This window comes from Paramormyrops kingsleyae, chromosome 19 (genome assembly GCF_048594095.1).
Source record: "Paramormyrops kingsleyae isolate MSU_618 chromosome 19, PKINGS_0.4, whole genome shotgun sequence".
In the NCBI taxonomy this organism is placed as follows: domain Eukaryota; kingdom Metazoa; phylum Chordata; class Actinopteri; order Osteoglossiformes; family Mormyridae; genus Paramormyrops; species Paramormyrops kingsleyae.
In genome coordinates this window covers 22606653-22619910 of record NC_132815.1, presented here as the reverse complement: position 1 = coordinate 22619910, position 13258 = coordinate 22606653, and the positions used below count along the sequence as shown (strand labels likewise).

The 13258-nt window shown below is 46.1% G+C and overlaps 1 protein-coding gene across 5 annotated transcripts in view; it reads left to right on the top strand.

The window, feature by feature from the left end:
• The first annotated feature begins 204 nt into the window (after positions 1–204).
• kif13bb (kinesin family member 13Bb) overlaps positions 205–13258 on the top strand; it is a 32616-nt gene continuing 19562 nt past the window's right edge. Inside the window, exons 1-10 of one of the 5 annotated variants that reach the window (XM_023806695.2) lie at positions 205–505; positions 751–848; positions 1081–1178; positions 3710–3803; positions 10564–10576; positions 10709–10769; positions 11014–11106; positions 11442–11622; positions 11985–12072; positions 12771–12905. In XM_023806695.2, the coding sequence (XP_023662463.1) occupies positions 1109–1178; positions 3710–3803; positions 10564–10576; positions 10709–10769; positions 11014–11106; positions 11442–11622; positions 11985–12072; positions 12771–12905 (735 nt within the window). In that variant the 5' untranslated portion in view covers positions 205–505; positions 751–848; positions 1081–1108. Of the gene's footprint in view, positions 506–750; positions 1179–3709; positions 3804–10563; positions 10577–10708; positions 10770–11013; positions 11107–11441; positions 11623–11984; positions 12073–12770; positions 12906–13258 lie in introns of all 5 variants that reach the window. The other 4 variants (XM_023806696.2, XM_023806693.2, XM_023806694.2 and 1 more) reach the window with 4 other exon arrangements.

Genomic DNA, 13258 nt, shown 5'->3' with positions numbered 1-13258 from the left:
TGTTTCAATACAAAATTAAATAGGTAGGGTTGTCTTGAGTCGACAATGTCGCAAAAATGTGTTCAGAGCCAAATGTCTTGCTACACTTAACCGTAAGATAAATAATTTCTAATGAAAAACTATGAAGGACATTTTAAGCATTTCTTGTAGACGAGAAAATTAGTTTTGTTTGCGCATGCGTCGCTATTGAACCCCTTCAGCAAGAAAGGAAAGGGAGTTGAATATCTGGCAAGTTCTGGAGTGTCTGCGCTCCAGGTTAAAATGGCACCAGTACGCAGTTGTGTTACGGGCGGATTCAGGAAATGGAACAGGTGGATATGTGTCATCCAGATAAAGAGCATAAAGTGACTACAAGGCGGATTTTTTAATGTGTATAATTACTCATCCTAAAGAAGACTTCACGCCAAAAAGGACCATTGAGTCGTTGTTCTAAGAAAACTGGATGTGAATATGATCTCCAATTAAAAGAAAAACTTGGCAGAAGGATACACAGCTTTCTGTGCAGGTATTTCTCCTTGTGAGCTGACTATTTTAATTTCGTTTCATTTGTTAGTCATAATACAGTGGAATCATTAATTAATAATGGGAAAGCAAGTTTTTTTATATATGGGAAGCCTCTAGGGCTGAGATTATAAGATGATCCTGGTTAAGTGTCCGCTTTAAAGTCCCGTTTTGTCTGCTGAGTCGCGGTGTAAACGATTGACAATCCAGCGCGGAAAACAAGTGTGTTTTTTTCTTTTTTTTTGCAAGGTTTCACCCGCTGACTTTCTGACTCCAGCGGAGGAGAGAGACACCGAGAAGGCGACGCACTTCAGACGCGACCGCAGTCTGGAAGCGGCCGGCGGCGGGTAACTTTTTGCTACGATGACCTGTTGAAAGTCTTCAGACTGGTGGCGTTTAACATTTTTTGCTCGCTGTTACAATGTTTCAATAACAGCGAAAATGTCCTAAATAACTCTGCGCTCGTTATTGGCAATTCGGGTAAGCTACTTGTGGATAGAGTGATTTTGAGAAGAGACTTAAACGGGAGTCTTATGGCGAATATTCTTCTCTAAATAAATACCGATCCGGTAAGAGAAGACCGTCAGTGGATCGTCGGAGGATCAACATGGGTGAAGGCGAGCCGACCGAGTCCAACGTGCGGGTGGCCGTCCGTGTCCGGCCGATGAACAGGAGAGGTAAGTAGGGGGTGATCGGCAAGATATGGGACCCAAAGACACAGTTCCAGTGATCTTGTTGCTTGTTTTAACACTAAATAAATAAAATAGTGACATGCGTCCGCATTTGGGGCTTTAAGAAACACTTTACGCACAATGTGCCTAACATACTCTCTTTTTGTTTATTTTGATTTGGAAACGCCCCTGTTGCATTTCTGTCGTCAACCCCAGATTAACATAAAGCAGTAAGAGGATTTTGTGAAAAGAATGCATGAATGTTCACCACAATTTTAATGAATTCAGAAGAACTCATTTGTTTTTGCGTATTCGTGTGATCCAACCGAAACGTCGTATTTTCTATATGAACGACGTTTCGTGTAGAAGAATAAATCTTACATTCTCATAGGTGATCAGATTTGGATTACACTCGCCCACGTGTAGATCATGCTGTGTAATACGATATGGAGTAAAACAGATTATTAATAACGAGAAATGCGCATCGCCTCTACTTGTAGACGAGGAAGTTGGGCGCATATTTGCGAGCTTAAGTAACGGCTGCAGGCGCTAGTTCTGCCCTCCGTTACGGCACGCGGACACGCAGCCTGACAGAAGGGGTTTGTGTGCTAATGACGTTACAGACAACCTGTCAGTGACTAACTAACTCCGAAGCTGAATTCTGGTCCGCGATGCAGCCTTTTTGGAAGGAACCAGTGAATATCTTCTCCTTTCAGCAGACTTTGTGTTTTGAAGGCAACCAGTAGGCTACAAAAATTCAGAACTGTTGCGTAATGTAGCTCTGCAAGGAAGTCTGCCTTTCTCTGGATAGGAATACAGGTACAGCTGCCTAGGGCCTGATCAGTACAAAAGGGCCCATGCAGAATCTACTGATAGGGCTCTCCCTTGCCTTGGGCCCCTGAAAAGGTATTTGGCCCTGACTAACGTGGTATGTTTAATTAGGGACACTGCAAGCAGGGCAGGACAACACTCACATTTTATTGAGTCGACCTTTATGGTACTTTTCTTATTTCAAAATTGAACCAGGCTTTTGACTCGCAGCTAAGGCGGCACGATGACAATGAGTGTTTCATTCGGATGGTAAATGAGAATCATTCACGGAAAATGAACACGTCAAAGCTACGTGAACAGGAATTCGATTATTTGAGTTTTTCTTCTAAAATGAAATGCTGTTCTGCATTGTGTTTGCCGTGTCTTGCAATGTTACAGCTGAAATTCTCACAATGATGCCTTTGTGTTTGTTCTGGAACGCGTTATTCAAATTCCAGAAGTCTGTAAGTCCATAGCTGTCAGCTGCCCACTCCGCCCCCCCCCTCCCCAACCCTGCATCAGTCAGTAAGAGTTACTGTGGAGGAGATTTTGGGTCCAAAGTCTGTGTTTAATCACACGGTCTGCCGCTGTGAGGAGGGGAATACTCCGCATGTCTTTCATCTGGCCTTCAGCGATGCCTGCTTATGTGGGTATATTAACAGTAGCAGTAGGTTTGGTTTGCGACGGTCCAGTTGAATCGTTTCTCAGAGTAGTAAAGTGCATTTAGCATATACATGGCACACAGTGAAGTGCTTATGGTTTAAGTAATAAAGTCATGTGTCCTTCACATTTTATTCAGTTATTGGGTGTTTTTCAGTTCGGCTGTGGACATCCTCTGCATGTAAGTTGCACAATTGGGTTGGGATGTCAAGTATGCGGCACGTTAAGTGATAAACTGGCCGGTGGCTATTTTCCGTATCTTTGCATTAACAGCTGGGAAAAGGACAGAGGAATTAGCCTGCTGCGCTACGTGATGTGTACAGCATGGTCACCAGCATGTTTACCATCGTAATGGAATCAAGCAGTTTTAGCTTGAAGAAAAAGTTGTTTTTGTGTTTTGTCCCAAACACTCTGCTTCCCATTTTCCTCTCACTATGTTCTAAAAATCAAAACACGCGCTGTTTCTTTGCCGCTGCACGGCTTGTCGGAGAGTTTCAGATCGCTGTCGTAGGAACGAATCCCAAGGTTTATGGGATCCGGGTGGGGAATCGGTGAGTCACAGGAAAGTGTGGCACCATTGTGGAAAGTCCCACGGTGGCCCGCTGGCAGCAGAGTCTGTTGGCGGCTTGGCGTGTGGGACAGGCGCTGCTCCGTGGCTAGCGGGTGACGGACAGTCCTGGCAGCTCCAGGAGACGGTGAATCACGCCGGGCTGCATCGCCACGTCACTTCTGGAGCCTGTGATGATTTTCTAAATCCTACAGTTACAAGTTGCCGGTTTCCTTTATAAAGTCTTTAAGGGTGTGTGACCTGTGGCAATGCATGTGTCACCGTCATAGGTGGGAAAAGTTCTCCTGAGGTTTATTGTCTATGAGGGCAATTAGTCCAAATATTTATGCACGGATTAATTAAGCTTAATGGAATATTGGGGCAGGTCTGCAGTTGTCTTTTATCACCATCATTCCCATTAGACCCAGTATGCAACAGTTCCCCGCCGCATACGGTATCTGTGTTTTTGTTGAAGTGATGTGAAACTCTTTGCTTAAACTTTATTTTCTTTTCTTTGTAGAAAAGGATCTGAATACAAAATGTGTGGTGGAAATGGAGGGAAACCAGGCGGTGCTTCTCCCTGCCAACTCGAGTCTGGGGAAAGGGGACATCAGGTAGGGTGTGTGTGTGTGTGTGTGTGTGTGTGTGTGTGTGTGTGTGTGTATGTCTGTGTATGTGTGTGTGCGTGCGTGCATGCGCGCGCATAACAGAAGGAAATTCAAATGGCACACCTGCCGTACCCAGAGGTTAGCGTGAAAAGGACAGGGGGGGATTATGATGTTTAATCCCTGTGTCCTGCACTTGTGGGTCTGGGTGTTGAGGGGGTAGGAGCTCTGTAGAGGGGCAGCTTCAGACACTTGTCCCCTCACCACCAGCCTGCTGTGGTTCCCAGTCTGGCTGCCCATCAGGCGTAGCTGCTTACCGGCCATGTGACATCACTGCCTTTCTCCCCGCTTCCGTTGCTATAGCAAAGGGAGGAGGTCGGGCCCAGGTCAGCCATGGCAACGCAAGGTCCATTCTGTGGGAGATGGGCGACCACGTTCGCGCCGGCATCTGTCGGCCGTAAACTTTATGGGGGGTGGGGGTGGTGGTGGGGGGGGCGCTGCTGGCGTAAGTCTCCCTGACAGGTGCACAAAGAAGCAAGTGAATCGGGCTTTTGGACTCTTGGGGGTGACAGCCTGCCATCGCCTGCTGCTCCTCACAGCAGACATTTTTATTACTCAGCAAGGTCATGAGTGCCGGAAAGAAAAGACTTAAAGTGGCGTCGGTAGGATGTTTGGGTGCAGCCTTTCCACAGAGGTTCAGCGCCCATTTTACGGTGGTCACAGGATAGCTATGGGACTCATCCTTCCACAATCGGATCGGGAGGTTATTACATGGGGGCTTAATTTCATGTAGCTGCACAAATGACCTGGTATGTCACAGAGATTGGACCCAGAGTGCAGTGTGTGGCGCAGTGGGTTAGGACCCTGTGCTTCCAGTCAGAAGGTTACTGGGTCAAATCCTAGGTTCGGTAGAGTGATTTCACCCTTGGGCCCTTGAGTGAGGTCCTGCACCCCAAATTGCTCCAGGGGCTGTGTAACCCTGCTTCCTCAACTATATGTCTCTTTAGATAAAAGTGCCTGTTGAATAAAGTATTGGGGGAAAAAATAAAATAAAAACGTCAATCTAAGGGCTAATCTACGGCTTGAGCAGGGCGTTATCTCAGCGTCAGGGCAAAGGAAGCCGCCTGTCCCAGCCGATCCATGGAACGCTGCCAGAGCGTGCGGCTGCTTGTCGGAGGGCAGGATACGGAACCGGCACCTACAGAAACAGCTGGAGACGCCCATGTTGCGCGTCCACTAAGGGCGTGGCCCACTCACCCTGCTCTCGCTCTGGGTTTGGCCCCTTCCTGTGTAAACCCATTCCCTCTGATTCACTGCCTAGCGACATGAGCTTATTCTGCATATCTTTCCCCCTCCTTTTATCCTAAGGGACAGAGGTGACAGCACCTCGTCATCGCTGCTCCGTGCTTCCCTCCGGCCCTTTTCCTGAAGTTTGTCACCGGATGTTCTTAGGTCTTTAGCAAATTCTTCTCCATGTAGAGAATCCTAATCCTATCCTGAAGGTGCAGATCTTCTTGGTACCGCTGGGTTACAGCTGGCCCCTGCTTTGTTTACTGTGAATTTCTTCGGCTAGCAGATATCCGGAACCTCCTGTGATTCCAACCTCCATTTCAGGCTACGCTTTGTAACTGGCTACAGATCACATACAAGTTTCACGAAATCTAACCAGACGCTGGAGTGCCTTCGCTGAAACACTGCTGTGTACGGCGCGCTCAGGAGGGAGCCCGCAGCTCCCCCCTCTCGCTGGAAGTGCCTCAGAAACCATCCCGCTGCGTAAATATTTTCCCGCACAGGAGGAAACATGGAGTCTCTCATCCTGTTGTTTGGGTTTGTGGCCTCCTGCGATTCAGTGGAGGTGCTCCTGCATTTTTCTGAGTGCTGCTTCTCTCATTCCTGGTCTTGCCGTCTCGCTGCCGCGGTGTGATTTGGGCGGGCATCCCCTTACTGTATGCAAGTATTAATAGCCTCCGCCTTGCCGTGACTCATCAGGGACGTGCGGCCATAGTCAGCGTGGCTCAAACACGCTGTTCCTGTCATCATCCCCCCTGCCCTGCCAGCTGTTTCCGGGTCACATCGTCATTTTAAATCACATTTTCTGGTTTTAGGGTAGACAAAGGAGGTGCTTGTGCCCTATTAAACAATAATACGTTTTCTATAAGGTTGCAGGGCTTATACATTAGCTTGCAATACTGGAAATCATAATCGGGACTGGGGGGGGGGGGGGCAACTGGGCCCGTGCCGGGGTTATTTTGGGAATATCGTTAAGAAAGCAGTAATGAACAATCGTGCAAAAATAACCAAATAATTTAATGCAAACCAATAAAACTTTATTAATAGAAGCCTGAATTAAATCTGTCTATTTAAAACAAATATTTTCTTTTAGGCAAGGCAAGAGATATTGGTTACTCACTATGTGTTTATTTGTGAAGTGAGCAGGCTTTGACAATTTAGATTTTTAAAAATGAACAGGCAGAAGGTTATCTGAGTTTTTCAAAAAGCATGAAGTCAAACAGACATTCCTGCAGTGTGAAGTTCACTGTGATACAAACCAGTTCATTACTGCTTATAGCTTGCTACCCTAAACCAGTGTTTCTGAAACTGGTGTTCAGGGACCCTCAGGCAGTCCATATTTTTGCCCAGGGAGCAAAAATATGTGCTGTCTGGCACGGAGCTGGGAGGGAGCAAAAAGGTGCACCGTTTGGGGGTCCCTGAGCACCGGGTTGGGAAACCCTGCCATAAACTGTACTTTCATGAAGTCCCTCTTTGATGACTCTTCCTCTTGGCAGCAGGGATGTTTTGCAGCTAAAATGACATGCAGTGCTAACGTGTGTGTTTTCACACCATACCCCTGTTGGTTGGCTTCTTGGTATGTGCCAGTCCCTGCCCCATGATTATTGCCAAATTAGTTCTGTTCCCTGTGGATTCTGGGAAATGGACACTGCCTGGTAAAACGGGACACAGTCTAAAGATAATTCAGAAGGTTGACGATTATAACAGGGTTTAGAACATCGTTGAGATGCTGTGACTTTAAAAAAAAACTGTACTCCAGTACATAAAAACATGGTGCACCAGAATTGGAAAAGTTGTTTAAGCTTGTTTAAACAAATTCCATGTCATGTGTTTGCCCTTTGCGGTTACATCGCCACATTTAGTGATTTTCTATTCCTGGATTGTCACTTAACGATTTCTAAGAACGTCAATTATAATTCTTGGGTCTTATTATAATTAGGTGGAAATTGAGCTGGGTGTTACTGTGTGTTGAATGCCAGATTAGATTCCTGTCTGGTTTGCATTGTAAGGCATGTTTCGCTCTGGTCTTGGCAAACCCAAGATGCCTGAATTAAAAATGGGGAGGTGTAAATCAGTCTTTATTGACAATGAGCAGCCCCAAATCGCTGAGCGCCCTGCCTTAAGCGTAGCCAGCTGAGCTACGTTCCCCATGGGTGGGGCCTGTTTTTCTGTTTTTGTGAAGCTGCACTAATGCTTCTCACACGAGCTTTGAGACTGAGCTCGACGGCTGATTAGTACCGGTGCCTTTTATCTTTTAGGGGGGTCGTGCCCGAGCATCCTGCAGGAGTCGGGCAAGGCTGCAGCAGCGCCGTCTTGCTTCTTTGTCCTTCTTGGAAAGACGCTGTCACATTTTGGTGTTGTTTGACAGTAATGGGTAGTTCCATGGTTGCGTATATGGGCGCATAGCCAGGAGGTTGTCTGCTCAAACCCTTGTCTCACCGAAATACTTTGCTGACTTCCATGATGACCAGGTCTTTGAGTCTCAAGCCTACAACCTTCAGGTTATGAGCGTGTTCTTCATCTATGAGCACTTTCATGTCTTTTACTGACAAGTCTGGATTGGAATGAGCTGGGCTGTAACTTGTGGCTGTAGGGAGGAGACTAAGGTTTAGACTGCAGCTTATTGAAGTATAAACAAGATTTGATGGTGTGGAACGTACTGCAGACTTGAAAGCATGGCAGTCTTCACTGTTTTCCGGCACCATCCACCAATGAGGGCAGAGCTCTTAACCAGGAAGGTGTCTACCTCGGAAGAAAGCTAAATTTACCCGTGCTTTTGTTTTCACCGGAATCGGACAAGGAGATGAGGAGCGAGCAGCAGGAAAGCAGCTTGACCGGACGTTTCAGGGCAGACCTTGAATGAATCTGCTTCTTTTCACCACATTTCTTCAATTGTTTTGTCACCTGAAAGACGAGAGAGATCTGGAGCTTGCCCTGGAAGAACCCTTTGAGTGAACCCACTCTAAAATGCTTCCTGACAACATTAACCACCCCCGCATGAGCACAGAGGAACCCCCAGGCCCCGGAGTGACTCGGCGCGCCCCGGGGCGGAATAGCCACTCCTCTGCTGTGCGTGGTGACTGAGCGGCTGCATGTGGTTGAGTGACCAGGGTTGAAAACCTGCTCTGGGTGACACTGTCCATTTGAGGATTCTGCCCCAAGCTGGTTTCATTCATACAGCTTCATCCCAACCCACAGGTCTAACTGCAAGTGGTGGGGGGAGGGGGGGTTGGTCTAATCCATTTGCCATGATTTTTCAGGTCCAGCAAGTCAACTAATTAAGATACTACTTTTAAGCATGTTTCTTGTGACATTGAAGCATACGGTCATGTGAAAAACAAAGTGCACCCTCGTTCAATTCTATGGTTTTACGTGTCAGGACATAATAATAATAATAATAATAATAAAAAAAAAAAATGAGGTCCTTGCCAGGTTCTAAAATTATTTAAGTCTAACCTCAGGTGTAAAACAACCCAACAGATTCCACTGTGTCTTTATTTAACAAAAATGTAGCCAAAATGAGAAAATGTGTGTGGAAAAATTAAGTGCAGCCCATGATTCATGATACAGAGGTGGGCAGTCTTACCCAGAAAGGGCCGCTGTGTGTGCGTGTTTTTGCTGCGACGCCCTAATTTGATTACTAATTAGAGGACTGATTGGCTGAAGAGTCCTCACACCTGGGTTTGAACAGCTGACCTACAAGTTATCCCTAAAACCTGCATACACACCAGCCCTTTGCGGATAAGATTGTCCACCCCTGTTGTATAACCACCTTCAGCAGCAATAAGTTGTAGTAATCATTTTCTGTATGACTTTCAGTCTCTGACATTGTGGAGGAATTTTGGCCCACTCTTCTTTACAACGCTGCTTTAGTTCATTGAGGTTTGCGGGCATCATTTATGCACAGCTCTCTTAAGGTCCCGCCACAGCATTTAAATCGGGTTGAGGTCTGGACTTTGACTGGGCCATTGCAACACCTTGATTCTTTTCTTTTTCAGCCTTTCTGTTGTAGATTTGCTGGTGTGCTTGGGATCGTTGTCCTGTTGCATGACCCGATTTCAACCAAGCTTTAGCTGTCAGACAGATGGCTTCACATTTGACTCTATAATACTTTGGTATACAGAGGAGTCCATGGCTGACTCAATGACTGCGAGGTGCCCAGGTTCTGTGGCTGCAAAACAAGCCCAAATCATCACCCGTCCACCACCGTGCTTGAGAATTGGTATGAGGCGTTTGCATTCATATGCTATGTTTGCTTTTTGCCAAACATTGTGCTGTGCATTATGGCCAAACATCTCCACTTTGGTTTCGTCTGTCCAAAGTACATTGTTCCTGAACTCTTGTGGTTTGTTCTGAATCAACTTTACAAACCTAAGCCATGCTGCCATGTTCATTTTAGAGAGAAGAGGCTTTTCTCCTGGCAACCTTTCCAAACAAGCCATACTTGTTCACATTAAACATGCTAACTGAGGCCTGTAGAGTCTGAGATGTAGCTCTTGGGTTTTTTTGCAGTTACTTTCAGCATTGCATGGTCTCACCTTGGGGTGAATTTGTTGGGACGTCCCCTCCTGGGAAGACTGGCATCTTGGATGTTTTCCACTTAATCTTTCTCACTGTAGAATGATGGAATGATGGACTTCAAACTGTTTGGAAATGACCTTATAAGCCTTCTCAGAGTCATGAGCAGTAAGTAATTCATACACACACACACACACACACATATATTCTATATATATATATATATATATATATATATATATATATATATATATATATACACATACACGGCAGAGAGGCCGTTTCGTCAGATAGCATCTGCCGGTGGTAATCCGAGGCTCCTCCTGCACCTCTCCTGGCTTTCTGAGCTGTCGTTGTTAAGCTGTGGAGCTGAATGCTACGCTCCGGTGAACAAAGTACAGCCAGCGAGGTGAACGTGAATTGGGTCTTTGTTCTGGGTCCCTGGCCCCTTATCCCCCAGAGTTTATATCCCTGAGAAATATCATCATTGTGCGCAGGTGACCCCCCCCCCCCCGACACTGTGGAATGGAAACCTGGGACAGGACTGATGTTCCCCGAAATTAACGTTTCGGCTCCAGTCTGTGGTTTATTGCATGTATTTGCCTGCGTCTTGGCTAGAATAGTGGCCCTGTGATCTTCATGTTCTCAGATGTAGGCATGCAGGTGAGTTAGTGCTCAGTGAATAGTTGGAGCTCAGTGGTTGAGGTACATAATGTTCAGGGTTATTGTTAGCATCCATTACAGGGTCCAGCCAGACTGGCCTATTGTGTGTGTGTGTGTGTGTGTGTGTGTGTGTGTGTGTGTGTGTGTGTGAGAGAGAGTGAGTGAGTGAACAGGATGCTGCTGCTGATGATGATGATGATGATGATGATGATGATTTATTATTGTTTCTGCTGTCTGATATGCATTTACTGAAACGTTCCTTTTCCTTGCATGTTGTCATTTAATCCCTCAACATCAGGAGTCAACCAAAGGTAAGAGGCTACATGCTTTTTGCCCCTGTTTCAATGTCACTCATTGACTACTGCAATTTGCTGTTTTAATTCAGCTGTGGAGTTTTCTACTTGTGATTCCAGGCCATACAGTTTCTCTGCTTTCTCTTGCAGGTCTTCGCCTACGATTACTGCTTCTGGTCAATGGATGAGGCACAAAATGACAAATTTGCAGGTTTGTTTTTCTCTGAAAGAATCAGGTGTCGCGTTTCAGTGTTAATCCCATGGTTAATGATGTGGGTTCCATGCAAGACGGTGGTCTGCTCAAGTCTCTGTTGAATTGTGTGATGACCCTGTTCTTCTTTAGAATCAAGCCTGTAACCTTCAGGTTACAGGTGTGTTATTAACCCGGAGTCTGCCTGCTGTCCCCTAATTCGTTGTCATCAAGCTGACGTTTTCCATCTCTGCTCACCCTGCAGGACAAGATGCGGTCTTCCAGTGTCTTGGGGAGAGTCTCTTGAACAACGCCTTCCAGGGCTACAATGCCTGCATCTTTGCCTATGGACAGACAGGTAGGTTAGTTGTGTGAAACCTATATATCTTATCCAACATAAATTGATATGAATATAAAATTTTATGGCGTGTGAGTGTGCCCCAAAATGGCTTGGCCTGCAACCTCCTGCACCCCTGAATAGGATAAGCGGTTACAGAAAATGGGTGGATGGATGGAAGGAATTTTATCAAAGGCCTTCATTTGGGCTGTGTCCGGACAGTAATAAATACAGTAATTAGTATGGGAAATGGTACAGTTCATTACTCCTGTTTACCTTTACATGGTAGTCAAACAATCAGGCTGGCTGTCTCTCTTGTGCTTGGATAGACTATTTCAGATGTTTTTTGCTGGCAGGTTCAGGGAAGTCTTACACCATGATGGGCTCTGCGGACCAGCCTGGCCTGATCCCGCGACTCTGCAGCTCACTGTTTGAGCGAACAATGAGGGAACAAAAGCAGGACGAGAGCTTCACTGTAGAAGTTTCCTTCATGGAAATCTACAACGAGAAGGTCCGTGACCTGCTGGACCCCAAAGGGTGAGTCTTCTCGTCCTTATCACTGGGCTGTAATGCTGTTTCTATACTTCGTTAAAATTGAAACTTAAGGTCAACTTATGCATAAATTTTGAGCATGAAGGCCAGTAAATGACTTCGTAGCTAAAATAGTTTCTCCTTCCCATCAAGTCTTGCTGAACGGCTGTTGTTTGGCTGAATTCTTTCCCCTGAGTCACCTGATTGAATGAATGGTCTTGATTGCATCATTTGAAATGCACTGAAATCATATTGTGATGTAATGAAAGCTGTAACACCTGCTCAGCTGTAGATTGACTGCCCTGAAGTAACTATACTTCAGTTCTTCTACATCATGTCATCCTGAGGTTTCTCCTCTAACCCTTTAGGAGTCGGCAGGCCCTCAAAGTGAGGGAACACAAGGTGTTGGGCCCCTATGTGGATGGCTTGTCACGCCTTGCCGTCACCAGCTACAAGGTATGCCCCGAGGCATTCAGGGCTGGCTTTTTGTAGCAGATTTATAGTACAAATCACTAAATACAACACTGTACAACAACCTCATCCATAGCACTTAGCCCCTACAGTGGTAAAACTCCATTATTCAGGAGAAGACGGCCTCCAATTACCGCTCGGGTTCAATGGTTTGGGTTCTTTTGTTTGAGATGGTGGGACCATGGAAGTGAGGCCGTGACAGTAAATCAGCCTTGGGGAGATTTAGTGCTCTGACTTCAGGGGTTCTCTGTTGGAAGTCGAGCCTATAAAGCACATGGCTGTGGAGTTACACACGTGAGCTGAGTAAATATTTAACTCGTGTGCTACTCAACACACTGCGGGACTTTTATGATTCGTTTGGGATGCTAAGTTGTTGGTGGTGTTATCTAAACTAATGCTTTGGTTTCCTTTTATTCACTAGGGGTTTGTTAAAAACATTGTTAATTATGGACTTTTACATTGTATTTTATGTTCTAAAACAAAAAATTACCTTGAGAAACATAGATGGCACCTCCCTATGTGTAGACAGTGATCAGAACGGGTAATGTCAGGTCAAGTTGACAGTAAGTCACCCTTCTGGTTTTGTGGTCTGTCTAATCTGATGCCCTGTTTAATATGGCACAGAGCTGCATGATGACTTTGACTTGCATCAGTGCTGTGAGTGACCCTTCTCTCCCCGGCAGGATATCGAGTCCCTGATGTCTGAGGGGAATAAATCCCGCACTGTGGCAGCCACCAACATGAACGAGGAGAGCAGCCGCTCTCACGCCGTCTTCAACATCATCCTCACACACACGCTCCAGGACCTGCAGTCAGGGGTGCGTGGGAGGTGTCGTTCTATGGGGAGCCATATAGGACAAAATACTCCCCATGTCGTTCTCTTTACCCGTGTCTGTGTGAAACTCTGCATGTTTCCTGCTATTTAATATGACAGTCTGTCTGGTTCATGAGCCCTGTTACAGCAGTCTCACTTCAGGCAAAGTGTGATCCCCGTGTAAGCGAGTTACCTCTCAGCGGATATTCCCACCTGCTCGGTGAACCTGCCACATCTGATTTGGTGTCCCTCATGCGAGTAATTCAGGACTTGGCTTACGACACATGATCATGTGACTCTATTTATAGGATCTTCTTATTCCCCACAGCAAAGCTGCCTGCTTAATTGTGACTCTTC